The sequence below is a fragment of the Electrona antarctica genome (genome assembly GCF_951216825.1).
Source record: "Electrona antarctica genome assembly, chromosome: 14".
NCBI classification, from domain to species: domain Eukaryota; kingdom Metazoa; phylum Chordata; class Actinopteri; order Myctophiformes; family Myctophidae; genus Electrona; species Electrona antarctica.
This window is the reverse complement of record NC_136795.1, coordinates 15,821,567-15,843,347: the sequence shown is the minus strand read 5'-3', so window position 1 is coordinate 15,843,347 and position 21,781 is coordinate 15,821,567. Positions and strand designations below refer to the sequence as shown.

The window sequence follows — 21,781 nt, the reverse complement described above, 5'->3', positions numbered from 1 at the left end:
TATTGTCAATGACTTGCATGAGAGGGGGAGAGGTTATGGAGTTAGCTGCACACAAAGACCTAAAGGGTGTTAAATAGCATTAATTTATAGAAAAATAAATAGGAGTTACTAGGTGGTTTCTGTCGGACAGCGACGATATGTGACCACCTAAAGCCAGACCAAGTTGAAACCGAGTCCATGGAGAGGACAGAGACCAAGAACTTTTTTAATATCCTAAAATAATCTGGTGCAAACTGGAGCCGAAGGTTTGATGGAATGCATTGAAGTCAAAGTATAACTAGTATGAGTAGTTCTGTCATTGTCTCCACCAGGCCGAAGGCATGGGGAGAGAGTATGTTTTGCACTCTGTGTGTGAGTCCGTCCGTGTGTGTGTGTGTGTGTCCGTCCGTCCGTCTGTTACCAGCTAATCTCCGGCAGCGTTAACCCGGTCGATGATGCCAAATTTTGCACACTCCCTGGATGCCAACGATGAACCTCTGCCCCAAACTTTCCAGAACGGCCTGTTATAGTGCCACCAGGAGGCCGACTTTTGAAAAACACATTTTTGGATATTACTCTGTTACAGTTACACAAATCGTTACACACTATCTCTATAGTCATGTGTTCAAGTCGGATCTTTCCGATATTTCATATTCCATCCGAATTGGCTAACATTGGCTTTCAAAGTTTGCAGGATTGGCCCGTTTTTAACAAAAACCCTCAAATCATGAACGCAGCATGTAATTTACATGAAAACTTTCACAGATCTACTTTCCTACTAGGCTGAGGAATATATCCCACCCTTTTCACATTGGCCTGTTATAGCACCACCAACAGGTGGATTTTTGCAAAACACATTCTTGGAACAAAATGCCTCAAATCATCCAATTGCCATCCAAGGCGTAAGAAGAAATGGCACCCTTTTCACATTGGCCTATTATAGCGCCACCAGGAGGCCACAACCTGACCTGCCCTGGTGGAGTTCTAGTTGCCCTTGAACTTGGCCAGAGGACAGACCTAATATAGAGCTGCTGCCTGGACCCCGGGCGCAGCCCAGTGGCTGCACACTAGTACTGCTCATATAATTAAGCCACCTTTCACTGGTTCTCAACTGTTCTGGGGTCCTGGGCAGTGGGGACCTGGGGACCAGTCCCGGACCACTAGGGGTCCAAAAGCTAGGACCCAGAGCAAGGCTCACCGCTCAACCCCCGGCCCGCACTGAGCAACTTCCGTCGACAAAAACACCTTGAAGACCTTAACAGGAGCCCTTGTACAGGGTTTCTTTGACTATGCATGCACCTCCTGGTACCACAGCACCTCAAAGGCCCTTAAAACCAGGCTCCAGACTTCCCAAAACAAACTGGTCAGGCTCCTACTTGACCTCGCCCCCAGAACCCACCTCACCCCTGCCCACTTCGACAGGCTGGAATGGCTTAGGGTCGACGACAGAGTACAGCATCTTGCAATGGGTCTGGTCCACAAGATTCGATACACCACCAAGATACCCATGTACCTGTCTAGATACTTCCTTAATGTTAACGAAGTCCACACCCACAACACCAGAGGGAGTGCAACGAACCATGTACAACCCAGATTCGGCACAAACAAGGGACTAAATTATTTTCGCTCCTATGCCACCAAAATGTGGAACGCCCTACCAACAGTCATTAAGACATGCGAATCCCTTGACTCCTTCAAAACCGCTCTCAAAGGGCACCTACGGACGGCTGCAATTCGAAACTGGCCCCTGTAAAATCGGAATCCCTCAAACACGGACGCAAGGACAACACAAGAGACGGTCGCGGCCACACAGCCAACTCAAGGTATGGCCACTGAGCCGACTTGGGGACCCAACACAAGGACAACACAAGAGATGGTCACGGCCACACAGCCAACTCAAGGTACGGCCACGGAGCCAACTTGGGGACCCAACGCAGCTCCTCCAAGGAAAACAAACAAATGAACGGAGCTGAACGTGAATCCCCCCCACCGCCCACCCCTTTTTTCCCTCAATGTATATGTTTCTTTTCCATTTTTACCTCCTTTATGATGAATTCCTGTTCTGTCCTTTGTCTATATAGAAGTGTCTATTTGTACGTCTCTAAATGTTTTTGATGAATTGAACATTGTGGACCCTATTGGAAACAAGTGTAATGCTTAATTGGGTCGTCCACTCACAGTTAACAGCCTTTGTATTGAGTTTGTGCTTGAAATGTACTGTAATTCTGCAAACTGTTAATACATTTTTCAATCAATCATCAATCAATCAAAAATAAATGAATAGCGAAGGGGCGTGGCTGTCGCTCCGGTTCTGCCTTGTAATGCATTCTGGTCATTGAAGTATTTCATAGCAGGGTCAATATCAACACAATGGCAGCCAGTCTATCTGCCTGGGTAGTAGCCTACAACGTTTTTGAAATCTCATACAGATTTCGCTTTGTGACAAACTATTTTTAAGAATGGCAAGCCAGGTGAATGTCCCAGGAGTTGTTATTTGACCTAAATCTTCTGGTCATCAACTGTCAGTCAACAACAATCAACATACATACATCCCTGCTCCTTGGACGACGGATATCCGCTTTGCAATTACGTCACTGTGTAATCCCGTTTCTATTGGTCCCGGTCGCAAACACGGAACCTTTTGGCGCGTTCTGCAGTGAAACTGAATTACAACAAGTAGTCAGTGGCGGGAGCTGTTGTCAGGAGAGGACTAGTTTAGAAGGATCTTTCAACGGTAATATCATCGATCACTAATCATCACATTCACGATGTACAGTTAGTTAACTATCCTCTGATTTAACACCACGCTTCTCTCTGTTTGGCTGTTTGTTAGCCAATGGTAACGTTGTTAGCTGCAGGTTGCTAAAGCAACAACAACTGGTGCTGTGATGTTGATCTGACAGTGTTCAGTTAAAGTCGAAGTGTATTATATTTTTAGGTTTGAATTTAAAGCCATCATCCCGATGTTTAAATAAAGGTGGAATTAAATGAGTTTTGTGCAAATATATGTAACGTTAAGATGTTGTAAACATCCTGCGTCATAAGCAAAACAAACGTCACACAAGTAAAGAGATCTAAAGTTGGGGACTATCATATAGCCTACTGTGCATTTTGTAATCTTTTCCATAATATGTATCGATACTTCGATGTTTTATCTCCTGATTACTGAATACATCTCTGACCTACTCACTGCCTACATGTGATGAATCAGATCAACAGACATCTGATGAAACATTCCATCATCATATTTGGAACTAACTGCAGTGCCTGATGACATGAGATTTGCTATAACTAATTTTTCTTCTTTTTAAAGTTTAATTCACCTATTCTCCCTCTGTGTGTGAGGATTTAGGATGGTATATGGGTGGAGTTCTGTTATATAGTGTCGGGGTGGGACCTTCTGTAATCTACTTAAAAATAAATTGAAATGCTGAGCAGGACAGCATTCCTTCTGTTTTGTCCACTTTTCCCTGGTAAACGTAAATGGTACATCTATCCAAAAAAGAACAGATTCTTAACTGTGTGGCTGTGGCTTGCTGCCCAATAATTGGTTATGATTATTAGTTTTTAAGTACCATATATTTCGTTATACAGTTAGTCACAGATGAGCTTGCCTCATTGCAAATGTATTTGTTCAATGCCTTCAAATGTGACATTTTTAAGTGGTACTTGTCAAACTTCACAAGTTATATTTGTATTATTCATGTCATTGCCATTCATCTTATCTCACCTGGATTCATTTGTCATAGGCATGGCGGCCATAAAACGCAATGGTGGTGCTCCAATGAGGGGTGGATCACAGGGGAAGCGGTCCAAAGCAGCGGGTGAATGGGAAGACAGCCCGTCACAATTTGAAGAGGAACTGGCCATGTTGGAAGAAGCAGAGATGGAGACTGAAGACAGGGAAGGGCAGGCAGGTCATGATGTTATTCCTGTAGGTGAGTTGCTGATTGCACAATTAATACAGTGCCCGTTGCCTGGTGTATACTTGGTGTGACAAATGGCAGATCAACAAGCTCGCACAACATGTCTCTTTCACAACACGTGAGCTTATAGACTGGCTATTGGTGGTGTGCAACAAGGTATATATCACATCAGGGTAGGTACGGGTACAGGGTGGGGCGGCGGTGGCTCAGGGGTAGAGTGGCTGGATGGTAACCGCAAGGCTGCCAGCTCGAACCCGGGCTCCCCCAGAGTTAGTGTCGAAGTGTCCTTGAGCAAGACCCTGAACCCCTAATTGCTCCTGATGTGCAGGTTGGTGCCTTGCACCGCCATCGGTGTGTGTGTGAATGGGTGAATGTAATGTCTATGTAAAGCGCCTTGGATAAAGGCACCATTTACCATTTTCTTGAAGAATTTTCACCATTGATGATTTGTAGCATGCCAACTAAATGACTATACTGTAGGTCTCATTGTGGTTCTAATCACATTCGATCAGTCCAAGCCATAGCCATCAGAAATACAAGGGGCACAAATGAATGCATGTCAGCTGCAATTGACCCATGAACTCCTCTATCTGCAGACTAAATCTGGCATGATTCGATTATTGTTGTTGACTTGATATGCACTTCTTTGGAGACACAATACAATTTGTACTTGTTATCACAGACAAGAATGCCCTCTTGGATATTCCTGATATAATTAACCCTTTATTTGTGTGTCAGGTGAACTCTTCTCGGCAAACATCAACCCTAACTGGAAGCGGCCTAACGCCCCTTCACTGGACACCACCTCTGACACACTGGTCTTTCAGCAAGTTGACCTAGACTTCTATTTAGGTAACGTGAAAAGAGCAGACAGAGACTGCTCTTTAACGGTGGTAAAGTACTGAACTAGATCGGCCCTGTCTGCATGTATTTGTATTGCATTGTGTGTGCATGCACACATTTCAACATATATTCTCACCCTAACTTATGCTATTGTTGAGGAACAGGAAAGGTAACCGTGGCTTTGTTCAGACTGGAGACAAAACTGACCTGTTTTTCAAATATGACTTGTAGGACTGATTGTCCACTCTGTTATTTGTAAATCATCAGATTGTGTATTCGGACATTGACAAACTGCTTTGGTTACTGAGGTAGTGACCTTGTACAGTATATTACAATAGTATATGGGCTACTTTCAGTGAACGACACCGTTGTATGAGAAAGTATAACTCAGGCTTCAGTATCAGAGTGTCGAGGCCTCTTTGATAGTAATCATATTTGAATCGCATTTCAAACCACCTCAGAATATGGCTCAAATCTGATTGTGATTCACATTTGGCTTTTTGCTCTTCAGACTTTAAAACCACAATATTTGATTCCATTGAGAAAGTCAGGTTTGGGCTGCCAGTGTGGACAACCATAGCCTGAGTCTCTTGTACATTTGTGACATGTAGGGTCAGCGGTTGCTGGCATGCCTGGTCAGTCGCAGGGTAACGTTCCCATCATCCGAATGTTTGGAGTGACAGACAGTGGGAACAGCGTGTGTTGCCATATTCATGGTTTCGCACCTTACTTCTACGTGCCTGCACCCAGTGGTGAGTACTACCAACATGTTCTGCATTTGTCATATTCCTGATCAGTGGTTTATCCAACATTTGAGTGATAGCTCTTCATTGATTACATGGGATGTGCAAGCATACACACTTTATATTTTGGAGTAATTATTTACTTGAACAATGCACTTGTATAGCAATCGACCCGCCCCCCATGCCTTGGAATTGGCAATATATAACTTTCCGTTCATTGGGACAATCCGAATTATTCTGTTTCTTCCATCTGTCTTTCTCCTCGGCAAAGGTTTCACACGTGCTCACTTGGGTGACTTTCAAAGGGAACTGAACTCTGTTGTGTTGAAGGACATGCGCTACAACAAGGACAACATCTCTGTCACAGTCCTGGCTGTGGACATAACTCGTAAAGAGAGTGAGTACATGATGGAGAGGAATTACAGAAGAATCCACCTGTCCTATTTTGTGATATGAAATGCTTCAGAAATGGTTTTATATATCTAAAGTGCTATGGTATATCAGTTATTCAGAAAAACCTACAGTTCTATTTTTGGCAGATACACTCTTTGAACGTCTTTCCATTGTCTGTGTCAATTTCACATTTTTGTGTCAGAGTCAGAGAGCCATGTGAAGAATGTTTATTTATTTTTTGAGAGTGGAGCTTGTGTCACCCCCTGCAAATCACGGCACTTGCCACACAGACACACACCATGGAAAGCAATTAACTCACTAATGTAACACACTCTGTATGTTTAGAGGAAGGCAGAATATAGCAATATACTTGTGTGTGTGTGTGTGTGTGTGTGTGTGTGTGTGTGTGTGTGTGTGTGTGTGTGTGTGTGTGTGTGTGTGTGTGTGTGTGTGTGTGTGTGTGTGTGTGTGTGTGTGTGTGTGTGTGTGTGTGTGTGTGTGTGTGTGTGTGTGTGTGTGTGTGTGTGTGTGTACATGCGTACATATATCTAGTATACTGTAGTGTATACACAAAATGTGAACATTCTAGCAATGATTGTGCTCAACATCAAGTTCAAATCGAAGAGTTAATGTGTGTTTCTTTAACGTGGAACCTTTCTTTGTAGATATGTATGGTTTCCATGGGAACCGGATTCTGGATTTCCTGCGGATCACTATGGCAATGCCTCGTCTCATCGCCCCTGCCAAGCGTCTCCTGGAGCAGGGCTTTAAGTTTGGACCCTTCCCCCATCAGAACTATGCTGCCTTTGAGGCCAACATTGACTTTGAAATCAGGTGTGTGTGTGTGTCTACTGGCCCAGTGATCCATAAACATTTTAATTTCAAGGAACCTCGGTTTGATTGATGTACACAAGGCCATCGACCCCCATTTGATAATTAAAAGAAAATAATCTTTGAGACCCCAATCAACACCGTCCGACCTCCAGGCCCGACGTTGAGAACCAGTGTACTGGCCTGTCTGTCGTCTTTAACAAATGCACGTTTGGAAAAGTACTTCTACATGATGTAGTTGGTTATGCATTGCATGAGCTTGCAGATCGGCTATGTTGATTGTTGAACACGCGACACCACAGCATGACAAAGTATACGTAAATGAGGTGTAAGGATAACCTGTGGCAGGTTTATGGGGTAATAATTGAAGTTGCCCTCTTTGCGTTTGCAGGTTTATGGTGGACTGTAATGTTGTTGGATGCAGCTGGATAGAGCTTCCCAAAGGAAAGTACAGAGTACGGGAAGAGAAGAGTGTTGCGGACGCAGATACACGCTACCCAGGAAAAGTATGTCTAAATAAATATACAGTATATTGTTGTACCTGTTGAATGGGGTGCTCCCTTCAGCTTCACTGAATTTAGGCATCTTCTCTGCCATAATTTATATTAGAATCTTTTACTACTATACTGTCAGATTTTGAGGTTCCAGCTCAGTGAGCAGAGCATTTCACCAACACCAAGATATATGACCCATATATTTATTATAGGCCTTTTAGGCATATTTAGCCATTTGAAAATGTCTGTTTGGGTTTTTGTGCTTTATTATCATCATTTTATCTGTCGAAGTTAAAGACGGAGATTACCTGATATGTTGCAGCCCTAGTTCTAATGACATTGATGAAAATGACCTTTTAAAGCCTGTCCCCTCACTCTGTCACTCAGACGTCATGGTGCCAGTATGAGGTGGACGTTGGATGGACAGATATGATAAGTCACCCAGCGGAGGGAGAGTGGCAGAGGATCGCTCCGCTCAGGGTGCTCAGCTTTGACATTGAGTGCGCTGGAAGAAAGGGTGGGTGGCATCTGCTGTAGTATTTACCGTAGTTTCTGTACCATCATTTCATGTGTCAGAAAGGATGTTGTGTTGTTTTAACCCATTAACACCATGACGGCTTTAGATTAAAAGGTGACGTATACCGAGGCTGCCTAGATTGTTTAATTACCTTTGGAGCATGTATTTGCGCCTTTGATCCATGAAAATCCCCCTGAAAACCGAAAAATATTCCACCGTCGCGATCTGGAACAACAGGCAGTGAGAGCTGCTGGAGTCCAGTTGAAACTACCGTTCACTTGCATTTAACTCATTTTCCCAGAAGCCCTTGCAGCCCAGAGCATGGGTCGATTTCCGGTTTCGTCAAATCCGCTATTTCTTTTTAATTATAAAAAAACGGCGAATTAAACACATAAAACAAATAGCGGGTTTAGCGTATTACGCAGGGCAGAAATATGGATTAAATAGCGTGGAAAGCGGGTTATGCAGCAAAACTGTTAAGACAGATTCTACAAATGTCTTCAAACGTTTTTTTGTAAAACATACGTTGCCATTTCAATTACGCCCAAAATTATATATATTTTGTTGCCGATCCCCATCTCAAATTTTGTTGTTTCAGCAGGGCCCCCAGAATGTTTTGATTTAAAAATTATATATATAGTCAAAGACTTGCACAATTTTTCCAAAATGGCAGATCTACAAGCTCATAACATCAGTGGCATGAAGTGATGCGCTATGAACTTATATATCTGCTATTTTTGAATAGCCAAAGTATAAAATAATGGTTCATCTAAAATGACACAGATGCTCACCCGGTTTTAACGGGTTTAGCACTGCAGACTGTACTACCACTGTAGCAACATAACATCACGCGATGAGGAAATGTTGCTGTTCTGTTCTGTTTTTGTTTATTGCTTTGAAATGTGTATTATGTGTATCTCGACGACACTGCAAATGAGAGTGGCCTCAATGTCTTTCGAGAATAAATAAAGGTTTGAATGAATGAATGAATAACCAAATGGGGACAGATGTGGAATGAACAAGTCAAACTCAATAACGTTTACCTACACCGCTTCACAAGAACACGTGCACATAATGTTCCATTTGTACATACACAATAGTTACAGTAGTTATTTAGTAAGAAGGTTACTGTGTGCAGATTCTGTCCGACGTGTGCACAGCAGCATTTGACCCAGATGTGTTAACCCCTTCTCTTCCAGGGATCTTCCCAGAGGCAGACAAAGACCCTGTGATTCAGATCGCGTCCATGGTGCAGAGACAGGGAGAGAAGGAACCCTTTATACGCACAGTGTTCACGCTGCAGTCCTGTGCTAGCATTGTGGGCTCTCAGATACTGTGCTTTACCCAAGAGAAACATCTGCTGCAGGTACACACACATACACACACACACACACACCCACACAGGCCTGTCATAATTATTACATAATGGCCTAATGTTCATACAGTACAATTCATTCGTTAATCACAATTATTTGAGTGATAATAAAGAATTTAATTGAAATAGAATACCAGTATTTAAGTGATCATAAAAATCTGGTTATATATATATATATATATATATATATATATATATATATATATATACATATGTGGTGTCTGTTTTCGTGTGCCCATGCAGAACTGGGCAGAGTTTGTGAGGACCGTGGATGCAGACCTCGTCACTGGCTACAACATCCAAAACTTTGACTTTCCCTACCTGGTCAACAGGGCAATTGCTCTAAAGGTGAGAGAAACGCATCTCCAATTAACTCCAATCTAACATTGGCACGCCAGGTTAAATGTGTTTTTAAGATCTAGAGATGACTGTATGTATACTGTTTGATAGAGAACTAGAAAAAGTGCCCCTCGGGGCACAGGTCTCCACCAGGGCAGGTCAGGTTGTGGCCTCCTATCCATCCATCCATCCAACCGTTTATCCGTAGTCGGGTTGCGGGGGCAACAGCTCCACCAGAGAGCTCCAGACTTCCCTCTCCAGAGCAACATTAGTGACTTCCTCCTGGGGGATCCTGAGACCTTCCAAGGCCAGTGAGTCGATGTAATCCGTGCATCGAGGACCTCCCTAGGGAGACGCCTCCTAGTGGCGCTATAATAGGCCAATGTGAAAAGGGTGCCATTTCTTCTTACACCTCAATTGGATTTGAGGCATTTTGCCTCCTGGTGGTGCTATAACAGGCCGTTCTGGAAAATCTGGGGCAAAGAGTGCAAAATATACTCTCTCCCCATGCCTTCGGCCTGGTGGAGACAATTAGTAACATGCTGACCAAAGATTCAGTTCTTTATGCCAGGAGTTTCATTGGTGAAAACGCAGAGTCTTGTCTCAAAAGTCAAACATACAAACATCAACTCCCTATTATTATTATCATCAGTGATTGAAATACAGCAAAACGTTTAAGCCTCGGCCTCTATTGAATGATTTGAAGCCCCACTTCTACAGAAATATATTAAACCGTCACTTTCTGGAGTTGGATTGTACTCTACAAGCCACTATAGGTCCTTCTCTACTTACTAAAGCGTATGTGTGCTTGTGTGTGCAGGCAACTACGTTTCCCTACCTGGGCCGAGTACGAGGCATCAAGTCGGTCTTGAAAGACTCAAGCTTCCAGAGCAAACAGATGGGCCACCGAGAGAACAAGGTCATGAACATGGAGGGTCGAGTTCAGTTTGACTTGCTGCAGGTATTAAGAAGTGTCAAGCTGTCTGTCTGGGTTCGGATAATTTGTGTGATCATTCACACAAATTGTTTTATGGTCTAAATTAATATCATGGATCAATCAAAAGATGAATCGATTTATATATATATCATTATTTGTCTTCCAGGTGCTCCTCAGGGATTACAAACTACGCTCATACACACTGAACGCGGTCAGTTTTCACTTCTTGCAAGAGCAGAAGGAAGACGTTCAACATTCCATCATCACTGATCTGCAGGTGCGTCTGAAAGGCAACTGGGTCTGTGCAAGGTCTGTCCAAATAGTGAAGACTTGACCATTATGTGGTCAGTTAACCCATTAAGGCTGTTTCTAAAAATGCCTTCTAAAACAGGTTTTCTGAAAAAACCTACAAGTATGTTGCTCTATATCATTGCTGTCGGGCAGAAACCGTGTTATCGGCCCGGACCGCTGGCCTTGTGGTCCGGGCACTTGGGCTCTAATCTAGCCTGACAGCGAGTCACAGGTTCAATCCTGACGGCCTTTGCTGCGTCATTCCCCACCTCTCTCCCCCTGTTTCCTGTCTTCACTTCACTGTCAATTAAGCCCCCTTCCCAAGATCGTTTTATCTCTATTTGTTACTTTCTTTTGTAAATGAATGCCCCTATTGATCACACTACAGCGTCGCTCAAAAGTAGACCGCGGTTCGAGCTTGTGGATCTGCTACTTTTGAATCTGAAAAGTAACCGTTTTGGACATATGAGGTTTCCACCCGACAGATGCGAATGCATAGCTAAAATGGACACGGATGCATTCCTGGGTTTTAATTAATGTGGTTAATATGTGCGTGCGCGTCCCGTCCTCCCAACTCAGAACGGCAATGAGCAGACGCGGCGGCGCCTGGCCGTCTACTGTCTGAAAGACGCCTACCTGCCCCTGCGGCTGCTGCAGAAGCTGATGTGTGTGATCAACTACATGGAGATGGCCAGGGTCACCGGCGTGCCCCTCACCTACCTGCTGTCCAGGGGGCAGCAGATCAAGGTGGTCTCCCAGCTGCTGCGCCAGGTAACAAACGACGACGCACACTGGGACAGTTGATGCTCTGATCTATGGATGGGACCATGTTGTACCATGTTGTTTTTTTATATACCAAATTAACCATCAACCATATATATATATGCGTGTGTGTGTTAGGCCATGAAACAGGACCTGGTCATGCCGGTCATGCAGAAGGGACAGGGTGGGGAGGACTATACCGGTGCTACGGTCATTGAGCCGGAGAAAGGGTGCGTACATTTAATAAGTACATTAATAATCAAGCTCAACACCTCTGTGCCCAGTTTGTAGGTTTAGATAAGTACACTTGTCAAACGACTCCCCCTTGTGGTGTGTAGGTACTACAGTCTCCCCATTGCAACGCTGGATTTCTCCTCCTTGTATCCATCCATTATGCAGGCTCACAACCTGTGTTACACCACCCTGCTGCAGAAAGGATCTGCAGAGAAACTGGGGTAAGGCCAATTTGAAAACCCTCAAACCAAATGCATTGGTACGTCTTTTTTTTATTGGTTGAATAATAACAATAATACAGAGAATCTGTATAAGAACTATTTTTTGTTTTGCATTGCAAACAAATCGATGTGAAAAACTAAATCTAATAGATTAAGTTGATGATGGTCCAATTAACTGTTACAACCCTACTTTTATTGGCTGTGTGTATAATATTCAGTTGAACATTATAGAAAACACTACAGATAACAAATGTTTATATCAGTTCAGTTGTGGAATGGAATGTGCTGAAGCATTTGGTCTCCTCAGTCTGTCCCAAGATGACTTCATCAAGACTCCTACTGGTGACCAGTTCGTCAAGGCGTCTGTGAGGAAGGGACTTCTTCCTGAGATTCTGGAAAACCTGCTGGCTGCCAGGAAGAAGTAGGAACCAGTCTAAAATGGAACCAATATTTGCCTAGGGCCGTGGTTCTCAAACATGACCATAACTCTCAGAGTTGTTAGAATCATTCGCTCTTCCTTTCAATCATCATGCTTATTGTCTCCACCAGGCCGAAGGCATGGGGAGAGAGTATGTTTTGCACTCCGTCCGTGTGTGTGTCCGTCTGTTACCAGCTAATCTCCGGCACCGTTAACCCGTCGATGCCAAACTTTGCGCACACACTCCCTAGATGCCCCAATTTTTCCAGAACGGCCTGTTATAGCGCCACCAGGTGGCTGACTTTTGAAAAACATTTTTTTTGATATTACCAAAAATCCCTCAAATCGTTGCACAGTATATCTACAGTCATGTAGATCAATTGCCATCGAAGGCGTAAGAACAAATTGCACCCTTTTCACATTGGCCTATTATAGCGCCACCAGGAGGCCACAACCTGACCTGGCCTGGTGGAGACATGTGCCCCAAGGTGCACTTTTTCTAGTTTTAACTGACTTTTTCACTAGAACAGGATTGACAAATCTGAAATTAAATGCCAAGCTAACTTTCGATTGATCTTATTAATTTATTATGCATGTAGGGTAGTGGTTCTCAACCTGTTCAGGAGTTAGGACCCTGATTTTGGGGGGGTCCCCAGATGACAGTGAAGTGACAATGTAAGTACTTAAGACTTTTTAAAAGAAAAAGACCATTAGGCTAATGGTTCCCAGTTCAAATAAGACGTCCTGAAAAGGTTGAGAACCACTGATGTAGGGTATTGTGTATATCGGTCCAAAGCATGTCCATACATGGCGACTCACACACTCATGTGTCCACAGAGCCAAAGCGGAGCTGAAGAACGAGACGGACCCGTTCAAGAAGCAGGTGCTGGATGGTCGACAGCTGGCCCTGAAGATCAGCGCCAACTCTGTGTATGGCTTCACGGGAGCCCAGGTGGGCAAGTTGCCCTGCCTGGAAATCTCTGGGGTAAGCACATTTTTTGAGTGGTGCAAACCACTCCAACAATCACACCCGTGTGAACTGAGTGGTGCAAGGTCTTATATAGTCAGACCACAGCTGATCAGGCTATATAAGACCTTGCACCACTCAGTTCACACGGGTGTGATTTTTGTTATACTGTGTGCCTTGCACAAGGGTATGTCGATGGTAGCTGTTGGTCACAGCGTAGATTTAGCTATCTTTTGGCAGAGAAATCTCCATATTCTTATCTCCATATTCTAACTTTTGTGTTTGTTTTTTTCCCCCTGTAAATGAATGCCCTACTTTATCATACTACAGCGTCACACAAAATTATCAACGTGTTTCGAGCTTGTAGATCTGCTACTTTTGATGTGGTCCTCTTCAGACCAGGACCACAATGGAGTCTCACCACTTTGTTGTGTTTTATATCCTTGTTGACATGTAACATGTTTTTCTTTTATGACTAATAATAAAATCATATCAAAAGTAACCGTTTTGGACATATGAGGTTTCCACCCAACAGTGACGATCAAATCTCATGCATCATGATCTGTGATAGGCTGATGTACATTTTTGCCCCCCCCCCCCCCCCCCCCCCCCATCAGAGTGTCACTGGCTTTGGAAGGCAGATGATCGAGAAAACCAAGCAGTTGGTGGAGGCCAAGTATACCATCTCCAATGGTTATCAAGCAGATGCTAAGGTGAGCTCACCACACCTCATATTTGCAGATGCTTACTTAAGTAACATTTTGAGGCACTTGTGAGCTTGTAGATCTGCTATTTTCACTATAGTTTGGCTCACTCGGAGACATGAAATTCCTCTTTTGGGTCTGTAGCTAAAACGGTTTGGGAACCACTGTTCTAGGTGATTTATGGGGACACAGACTCTGTCATGGTGAAGCTGGGCGTGGCCACCGTGAAGGAGGCCATGGAGTTGGGCAGGGAGGCTGCGGCGTACATCTCCTCCCACTTTGTCGATCCAATCAAACTGGAGTTTGAAAAGGTAATCGTCCCATTATCGTCAATTTACACTTTGACCACGTCAACCACACACATACAGCCCCACTGGTTAGAATAGAACTACCAGGTTAGTGTATTTGTGAAAGAAGCAGATTGAATTTAACTGTGATTCCTCAGGTCTACTACCCATACCTGCTGATCAACAAGAAGCGCTATGCAGGCCTCTACTTCTCCTCCAGTGCAGACACTTATGACAAGATGGACTGCAAGGGCATAGAGACTGTCCGCAGAGACAACTGTCCCCTGGTGGCCAACCTTATCGGTACTTGTCTGCAGAGCATCCTCATAAACAGGTACACACAATGAAATTCTTGCACCCACAGATGTATCACAACCCACTGTTTGAGAAACCGTGGTTTAGACTGAGTGTAAATGTCAACACAAGGTGACCTTTCTCCCCTCAGGGACCCCCAGGGTGCGGTGGCCCATGCCAAAGAGGTGATCTCAGACCTGCTGTGTAACCGCATCGACATCAGCCAGCTGGTCATCACCAAGGAGCTGACCCGCACCGCCCAGCAGTACGAGAACAAACAGGCCCACGTGGAGCTGGCAGAGAGGTCCGTTTATCTTGCATTCAGGGCTGTAACAGTTGGTTGAACTTATTTATTTTTATTTATCAATATTTAATTTGAATAAAATAATTGATTTTCAAAAATAGTGAACACAGCAGATCTACCCGCTCACAACGCGATGTGACACGTTGTGATCTTGTCGATTGACTGTTTTTTGCAAGAACATAGTACAACAAAGTATAAAATGGGGCTCAAAGTAGTTAATCGAAATATAGTATGGGGCTTAAAGTAGTTAATCAAACTAATCTATTGAGTCTAATGTAAAAAAAATCTGAATGTTTTGTGTTGATTCGTTCATATAAAAAACAAACAGATGTGTTAACAGTTTCTCAATTAATCATAAAAGTAATCAATAGAATAATCGGTTAAGATAATTGATTGCAGCCCTACTTACATTGTCTTCAAATCACCAAAAGAGGATGATGATAACGCATCATGTGTAAAAGATTCACTGAATTATTGTGTTTTTCTTCTTTTATATATATTTTTCCTTAACACCAGTGTTCCAACCTCAAATTGGACAATATGATTGGCACTAGAGACGTGACATCATCGGACGGTGACGCTTGTGCATTCGTTATTGATGGAATGAATCCAAATTAACATGTGACTATACTCTGTAATCCATTTCAGAAGGTGGCATACCCGTTCCCGTGTCCCACAGCCATGTTTGATTGACTTTGAAGCAGATTTGAACGGGAAGCACATCTGAAGGTGTAATGTGTTCACACCTGCCGCAGAGCCGATTAAAATGAAACCTGGAACAGAAAACGGGCCTGCCCCCTTCTGAACATTGGGGCTACATTTCTGCACCGAGCTGTTTCTCTGGTGTTTATGGGTCGTGTGTTGACAGGATGAAGAAGAGAGATGCAGGCAGCGCCCCTCATCTGGGAGACAGAGTTCCCTACGTCATCATCAAAGCTACAAAGGGAGTGGCAGCCTACATGAAGTCGGAGGTCTGTACTCTTTTTCCCAATGGCCGATTTACACGATCACAATGAGTTTGTAGATGGGCTACTTTTTATATATATATATATATATTATGTATGTACAGTGTGTATATATATATATATAGGCCTCAAGGTTAAGTTGTATCCCTGTATGTGTTCTGCCAGGACCCTATCTATGTGCTGGAAAACAACATTCCTATTGACACTCAGTACTACCTGGAACAACAGCTGTCCAAACCACTGCTGAGAATCTTTGAGCCCATCCTGGGAGAGAAGGCAGAGAGTGTTCTGCTCAGTGAGTCTATGCACGCGCCCACTCACACACACACACACACGGTCATTTTAGATTTTAGCATTGGCTAAATAATGTGTCATAATGGGTTAAAGTCCCTAACATAACAAGCAACCAACGGAAATGAGACCATTATGTTACCTGTGTTCTGTAATGGTGAAAACGGACCAAGCCAGACATTCTGTTAACAATAATGAGGGTTGCCAGTGATCCTCCGTCCAGACAGAAAACTATTGCAGCACCTTCTTCATTTGCACAACAACCTGATAATTTCTCTGATATTTGGAACCCTCGCCATTTTTGGGGGGACCAAATGCTCGGTTGCTTGGTGTGGTGTTTACCGCTTGAAATCTAGAGTCACTATTCTGGGGGCGAATATTGTGTGTAAATGGCTGGTCTCCATGCTCACAATGTGACACGTGAGTTTGTAAATCGGCTATTTTAGGGGAAGAGATTTGGTATAGAGCCTGAGGACAGGGTTTAATACTATGACGTTATGAATAATCCCTGAATAATTCCTGAATAATCGTACATGATAAAGATGTACTGTAGATATGAAGAATGTAATTGAATACCGGTTTAAGAACCTTTTCGTAAATCTCTTGTCCTGTTTGTATCACAGAGGGAGACCATACACGCTGTAAGACTGTGTTGACCTCCAAGGTGGGTGGCTTGATGGCGTTCGCTCAGAAGAGGAGCACCTGCATCGGCTGCAAAGCTGTGCTCAAAACAGATGGTGTGTGTTGACAACTTGTGTTCTCACTCAGTCCAAGCTGCTTCAAATTCTCAGATTAGATCATTTAGATAGTGTTGTCTGCATTATGTCCAGTGTATGTGTGTGTGTGTGTGTGTGTGTCATTGTCTAACGAACCTGTATTCTCGTCACAGCGGCCGTGTGTGATTTCTGTAAGCAGAAGGAGTCTGAACTGTATCAGAAGGAGGTAAGCAGGATTTAGACTATCATTCCCTATCTCTAAACACATCCAGGTGTTTATGCTTCAAAGGAATCTTGTTATTCAGAAAATACTTTTACATCGGCAATTTAATGGAAAATGTGCATGCTATACGGTGCTGCGTTGCTGCGTTGCTGCCTGCTATCTGAGGCTACATAACAATAATATTTATATAGAGTATTTGTCTAATTAATAAAGCATTTTTTATTTTTTGGTAGTCATTAGGCAATCACAGTGATGTTTACTATTGATTAAAGTGTATGTCCTAAGCAAAGGTTATTGTAGTTGATTGATCAAGAGACCTATTCGTCTATTCTGTCGTTTTACATGGACCGTAATGCCTTGCAACAGTAGTCACTGTAGCTAAATACAGTTTACGGTTACATTATTGGATCATTATTTATATCTTAAATTGACCTATTCTTTAGTATCTGCATGTATCAATGTAATATGTTTGAGAAGTAACAAAGTGGTTTGAATTAATCGGATTAAGACAGTATTTCCGGCAAGCGTTGAAATTGATTGAAACCTTTATTCTCGAAAAGAGCATTGAGGTTCACCCTCATTTGCAATGCTGCCGAGATCACATACACAAAATGAACAATTAAGACATACAGATATAAAACACAAAAACAAATCTACTTGAGGCATATACACAAACAGTGAAATGCAACTAAATGGGAGCCGCAAGGCATTATGATCTATGTAAAACCACAAAATGGGAAGATGAATGGGGCGCCTCCACGCTGCAGATGGTCAGGGCGTCATGCCTGGTTAACATTCTGTTGACGTTGAGCTTGTGAATTCCAGATCTTTCATCTCAACACTCTGGAGGAACGCTTTGCTCGCCTGTGGACTCAGTGTCAGCGCTGTCAGGGCTCCCTCCATGAGGATGTGCTTTGTACCAGGTTTGTACAGTACAAAATGCAGTTTATTAATGATGCATAATAATTCTCAGAAATGGCAGATCTACAAGCTCACAGTGTGTCATGGTGCAACACATTCTAAGCTTGTAGGTAGATCGCTGTGATTTTTCTCTATGTAAAGTTCTAAATAGTTTAAGGCTTAAAGTCATGCTGTGTAACTTTTTCAATGAAACAAATTTATTTTTGATCAACTTTTTTAAATGGCGGCTACTTCTGGTGCACGACACAGTCATAATAACAAAGTATAAATCGGTTTCATTTCATTGCAAATCTTTGGTCTGAACAAGGCTTGAACTAAAGTCACTCTGACTCACTCTTAAGCCCAACACATACCGTCTGTGAAGCGGGTGCGCAGCGACGCGGAACAGTATTGCCGCGCGTCATAGCCGCACAGCAACACCCACAGGACTTATTGAAAATAACGGGGGCGGCTGTTTTGACACGCGGCGTTCACAGACGGTGTGTGTTGGGCTTCACACACCTGCTAACCGCTACTCCTCTGTGCTTCCCTGTAGCCGAGATTGTCCCATCTTCTACATGAGGAAGAAGGTTCAGAAAGATTTGGAGGACCACAGCAAGCTAGTAGCTCGCTTCGGATCGTGAGACAAACCCTTTCATCCCCTCGTCCTCACGTGCATCCGTTTTGTATCATCACAGACTGTCCTTTTCAGTTCACTATCTTGTGTGCTTCACTGCTTGTAAAAAATGCAAATGTATTTTTTTTTACTAGTTTTTGGAATATGAATAAAGTTACAATAAATATAATCTTTTGTAAAATATTAATATACTGTGCTGTATCAATTATATTTGACGCTTGAAACACTGCAAAAACGGATGCAACCACACAATCGAGTATTAACTAAAACGGTCTTTATAACTTTTGTCAATGGTTCTTGATTATCATGTTGTATAGAAGGGTGGGTGCAGTTTCCCTCTAGTTAACGTTAACTTAACTCCTATATTTAATAGTCTTTCCATGAAATTCCCAGCTGTTGTGGTGGCAGCTTCTTGTGCAAAGTCTTCTTGTGCATTTTTCACCCCTGTGTCAATTATCTAATGTGATCCTGGGCTCTACACACCCTCCGCCAACCTGGGGAGAGCAACGGACTTGAACTCATGCTTCCTTCATGCCTGAGTGTCCAAGTTGCTCCTTTACACCTGACAGGGGGGAGTTTCCCTGGTTGGACGTAGCGTGTGGAAGGAACACGTTATTCCAACTAGTTCCTTTCCCCTCCATCAGGCGCCCCGGCTGGCCAGGGGGAGGCAGTTTAGAGACCAGGATTACTGCATGTTTTTTGTGAGGGTACCTACCCTAGGGGACACGGGGAGAACATGCAAACTCCACACAGAAAGGCCCTTTTGCCAACCCCGCCTCGGGTATGGGCACTGATGACGCGGAGGAGGAAACACGCCGCCAGCACCCACAGCGTCCCGAGCGGGAATCGAACCCAGGACCTTTTAGCTGTGAGGCGACAGCACTACAAACTGTGCCACCGTGCCCCTCGAAAATATTGTTTCTAAACAAATGTTGTGATACAAACACAACTTGCCCAGTGAAAAGAAACATCCATCTACAAAGGAGCATTGTAGTGTATCAGTAGTTGATGGTATGGTAGCATGTTGAAAGGAGTGGGTGAATCCAGTGCACACTATGTGTGAGTAGTATTTATGTTAAAACACATAATCCTTATTTATTAATTTAAAAAATGGAGTCGCTCAAAAACTCAGCTTTTAAAATGGTTAGTAATTTTTCACCTATGGTATGCCCATGTAGTGAACATTATTTGGGCAGAGCCAATGAACGGCAATAGAACATTAAAATAATTAAATGGCCCAAACAAAATAAGGCAACAGTCCAGAAATTTGTTTTCTTTCTTAAACAACAAAAAACGGTTTCATAAAGCGACTGTGAGAGCCATCAGTTGACTACAACCGTTCTGAATGAATAAAGTGGACAACCATTCTGAATGAACGTTTACAGATTTTAAGTAGGCTAAATGTTTTTTTTTTTAAACATTTATTTCTGAATTACTGCAAAATTGACTTACAGGTGTAAATCAAGGTGGGTTTTTCCCCCCCAGATTGAAGTGGTTTAAGGCTGCTTGTGTTCCATGCAATCGGCTTGTCTTTTCAAGGTACGATCCATTGCATCAAAAATCATATTAAACTGCGCTTTCTTGGCCTAAAGGAAAGGATTGAGGTAAGACAACTGGTTAGAAAGGTCTTGGTTGAGGAAGATCTTGCATCATATTTGGTAAGTTCTGCAAGATACAAGTGGGACTTTTTCAATATTACATTTTCTTTCTTAACTAAATTTTGGCTAGATTCCAATGCAACAATGCATTCATAATGAAAATAGAATAATTTGTACTTTTCAATACCGGACGGTACTTAACTTTGAGAGTGTACAAGTAAGTAAGTTGTGTACTGTAGGCTACACTCCGTCTAGTTGCATTATGCTTTGGACCCCTAGTGGTCACCAGTCCCCATACAGGACCCAGGCCAGAACCCGACGTTGAGAACAAGTGAAAGGTGCCTTAATATTAGGAGCAGTACTAGTGTGGAGCCACTGGGCGGCGCCCGGTGTCCAGCAACTCCATAAGGTCGGTCCTCTGATCAAGTTCAAGGACAAACAGAACTACGCTTTTTACTAGTCCTAGGCAGCTAATAGAACGTGAGCTAATAGTTTATTACTCTTAATCTTTGACTGGCTATTAACCAAGCTATAAACAAGTATATTTTATACTATGAAAAGAGATTCTTGTAGGCCGAAGTCAAGATGAAACCATTCATGTAGCCGGCTACAACCCTTTAAATAAACATTTGCATTGTTACACAAACTGTTACAAGTTAACACAGAGAAAGGTAGGGGGAAGAAGGTAGTATATTCCAGTCTTAACTTTGTATTCTCCGCCTACCATATGATATTACAGACATAATGCCTGTAATATGGTAGGCACATGTGGTAGAGAAAAGGGCAAGCAAGTTATTTATAATGTATAAATAACTTGCTTGCCCTTTTCTCCTCTTTGAAACCCATGGACCAACAGCTCACGTTACAGACATCTCTCTTTTTGACAATTCACCACCAGTCACTGGTGAATCCCTTTAAACTGCTGAGCCAATTGCATCGCTCCGCTGGGGAAAACACCCCGTTTCTCCTCTGGAGGCGGTACGGAGAGAAAGACTGTTCCCAAACACTGGATCTGGAGTCTGGCCCGGTGGCCCCTGGACCCATTTGTGGTCCAAATTCATTTTTTGTATAGGCCTACCGGTATGTTATGAATGATTCATGAATAAATAAAAAATCAAATCAACGAAATTCCATTAATTGGAAAACTACATTTTAAGAAGTAGGGATCTTAAAGATCTACTATGTATTGTTCACTAGTTTTAGTCGTAGGGATCTTAAAGATCTACTATTGTTCACTAGTTATAGTCGTGGGGGAGACATCAGAATTATGTTTTGGGTCTCTCGAGTTAAAAGGTTTGGGAACCAGTGGAACAAAGTAAACAAACACTATCTGAAAATAAATAAATCATCTCTAGATCTACACGCGAGCTTGTATAGTATAGGTTATTTTCGGCGACCCTGACACAATGGAATATGATCATGACCTGACGAAGATGTAATTGACACATCGAAACGTTGTCACTTTTTACCTGCACCCTGATGTAATAAAATAAGGGCCTAAATCGTCTGAGCTGCTCCAGTGCCTTCTTGTTCGCATACATATATGTCCTGCTCCTGAGATGCACCAGACTGGCCTGCTATAGGCTAGAGGC

General features: G+C 43.0%; 2 protein-coding genes across 2 annotated transcripts in view; one reads left to right on the top strand and one right to left on the bottom strand.

Moving 5' to 3' along the window:
* kcnj12b (potassium inwardly rectifying channel subfamily J member 12b) overlaps positions 1 to 21,781 on the bottom strand; it is a 214,749-nt gene that overhangs the window by 116,299 nt on the left and 76,669 nt on the right. The gene's annotated exons all lie outside the window — the stretch shown is intronic.
* On the top strand, positions 2,581 to 18,778 carry pold1 (polymerase (DNA directed), delta 1, catalytic subunit). The gene is made up of 27 exons (XM_079520588.1): positions 2,581 to 2,713; positions 3,729 to 3,917; positions 4,644 to 4,757; positions 5,360 to 5,500; positions 5,763 to 5,888; positions 6,550 to 6,718; positions 7,107 to 7,221; positions 7,597 to 7,726; positions 8,926 to 9,092; positions 9,345 to 9,449; positions 10,261 to 10,401; positions 10,544 to 10,654; positions 11,248 to 11,439; positions 11,569 to 11,660; positions 11,769 to 11,885; positions 12,193 to 12,306; positions 13,141 to 13,288; positions 13,888 to 13,983; positions 14,148 to 14,285; positions 14,420 to 14,595; positions 14,707 to 14,859; positions 15,728 to 15,830; positions 15,990 to 16,119; positions 16,739 to 16,852; positions 17,005 to 17,057; positions 17,880 to 17,977; positions 18,511 to 18,778. The coding sequence occupies exons 2-27, from the start codon at positions 3,731 to 3,733 to the stop codon at positions 18,596 to 18,598; spliced, it is 3,318 nt and encodes a 1,105-aa protein (XP_079376714.1). The 5' UTR covers positions 2,581 to 2,713; positions 3,729 to 3,730; the 3' UTR covers positions 18,599 to 18,778.